General features: G+C 46.9%; 1 protein-coding gene across 1 annotated transcript in view; it reads left to right on the plus strand.

Annotated features, from left to right (window-relative positions):
- Positions 1–974: 974 nt before the first annotated feature.
- The window catches only part of DOCK11 (dedicator of cytokinesis 11), a gene marked incomplete at both ends in the record, with an annotated part of 57,778 nt that continues 56,668 nt past the window's right edge, over positions 975–2,084 (plus strand). Inside the window, 2 exons of the mRNA XM_010184630.1 lie at positions 975–1,091; positions 1,315–1,404. Of these exons, the coding sequence (XP_010182932.1) occupies positions 975–1,091; positions 1,315–1,404 (207 nt within the window). The remainder of the gene's footprint in view (positions 1,092–1,314; positions 1,405–2,084) is intronic.

A 2,084-nucleotide genomic window follows, 5' to 3' on the forward strand; every position in this document is an offset into this window, starting at 1 on the left:
AGGCGACATTGATGTATCTGAACTTGCTTTCCCTTTTATTCCAACCGTTCATATACAGAGCGGTGAGTTTGCTTTTGGTGTAAAGTTTAATTTTCACAATGGCAGTGCAAAGCGCCTGACTCTTCCTTATGAAATCTGAAGTATAGGGCTGGGCAGCTGAGGTGGTTTTCCTACTTTAGAAGTTTGTGTTTTTCTCACTTTTTTTTTACGTTCTGTTTTCTGGACTTGCAACACAGACAAAAGTACTGCGATAGGCAACATAGTGCTGTTCTCCTAATAGTTTTCACTCGTGACTTAAGGGGTTCTGCAAAAGTTAATCTTGCTTCCCAGAAATGTAAGTCAGAGCAATTGCAGGCTCTGCACTTTTCCAGCCTTTGATTGTGGCTGAGGTGTGATTTATGGAGAGGACTTTCCTGCCTTTCCAGAGGGATGCCACTCTTCCTTCCAGGGGTCAAGATTCGGGCGCTGGAGGTCGTGGCAGCCAGCTTGCTCTCATCTTGCCAGCGGTGTGTTGTTTCCAGAGGAAGCGTGGCTCTCATCAGCTCCTCCAGCAAAATCAGCTTCGAGCTGAGCAGAGCTGGCATAGGAAGCTGTATTTCTTCTTGGCTGTGCAGATGAGCTGCTCGTACATAAAGACTCTGAAGCTTGCAGCTGTTAAAGCTGTGGCCTGTCCAGAAGGATTTCTTACTCCATTAAGAAATTGGAGACTGTGTGTGGACCAGAGTGGCGCAGTGCTTTGTTTCTTCCCATAGCTTATTACCAGGCACAAATAACCTCTCATTTCCCTCTCTGCAAAACATGCACGTGGTGATTACCTGCATCACTTGGTTGCTGAATTAATGGGCGGTCCATTGGTAACAGTTTGAAATTGTCAGGCTAAATTAAGCATGAGATGTTGTTTGTTATAAGATGTTATGTTTATTTTACGTATTTTATATATATGTAAATTTTATCATCTTCTGTTTTACCTGCAGGAAAAAACCAAAGTAGTTGAACCCTTGGACTATGAGAATGTGATCCTTCAACGCAAAGTTCAGATCTACAGTGATCCCCTCCGGGACCTGCTGATATTTCCGATTGAAGATGTGTCTGTGAGTTTGCACTGCCTATTTCTCGTGGCTGAGGCTCACTCATTGCCAGTCCTGCTTCCTTGGAAAATTTCCACAGTTAACCACATGTTGATTTTGGCTGCATTACTGACACATAAAACCAAAATGACTCCTTGGCAATTTGGGCCTGCCACATTTTATTTAGAGCCAGTATAAAGCCCTGAAGGCAGTTTGCACTGAAACGATGTTCTTCTTTTCCCTGCAGATCTCAGTCATCGGTCGACAGAGAAGGACTGTTCAGTCTACGGTGCCAGAAGACGCGCTGAAGAAAGCTCAGAGTCTCTTTGTCAAAGAGGTAGGGGCAGAAGTCCGTGCAGCACCTTCTTCCTTCAGCCCTTTCTCCCTTAGGCAAGGTGGTCTGCTGTGACTGCTGGTCTGTGAGGTTGCAGAGCACTTTGTTTTTCATATGTGGGCAGCACCAGTAGCTGCAGGCTGGCTGCACGAGATCATCCTTGCCCATGCCTTTCTCGCGGCCCTGCTTTCCTGCAGGTTTTGTACGCAGACAAAGCGTGTGGCTTTGCATCGGCTGCCTGAGCTGCAAGGTGCGGGTGTGCAGCAGGGCGAGGGGGGACATGCAGCCTCCCCGCTGCATCCCGAGCGCCACAGGTTTGTACTGTAAAGTGCCACTCTCTGGGACCATTCCCTCCAAGTGCTGTGGAACTAATGCCAAGCGATGGTCAATGTGAGTTAGAGGCATTACCTTCCCAAGGACAGAAAATAGGTGCTTTCCGGAAAGCAGTCCCCTCCCAAATCAATACTTTTTTAAAGCCTTGGAGCAATGTAAATACAAATCAGTGGGTGGTGTGTCACAGTGTGACAGACCAGATGCTATGTGATTTTTATGTCTGTGCTGAAAAGGTTCCTTATGAAATTCTGTGTTGCAACCAGTATCAGAAGGGGGGTGGTTAGTAGGTCGAGAGAGGTTCTCCTCCCCCTCTGCTCTGCCCTGGTGAGACCACATCTGGAATATTGCAT

The sequence above is a fragment of the Mesitornis unicolor genome, unplaced genomic scaffold (assembly GCF_000695765.1).
Source record: "Mesitornis unicolor isolate BGI_N332 unplaced genomic scaffold, ASM69576v1 scaffold4985, whole genome shotgun sequence".
Classification (NCBI taxonomy): domain Eukaryota; kingdom Metazoa; phylum Chordata; class Aves; order Mesitornithiformes; family Mesitornithidae; genus Mesitornis; species Mesitornis unicolor.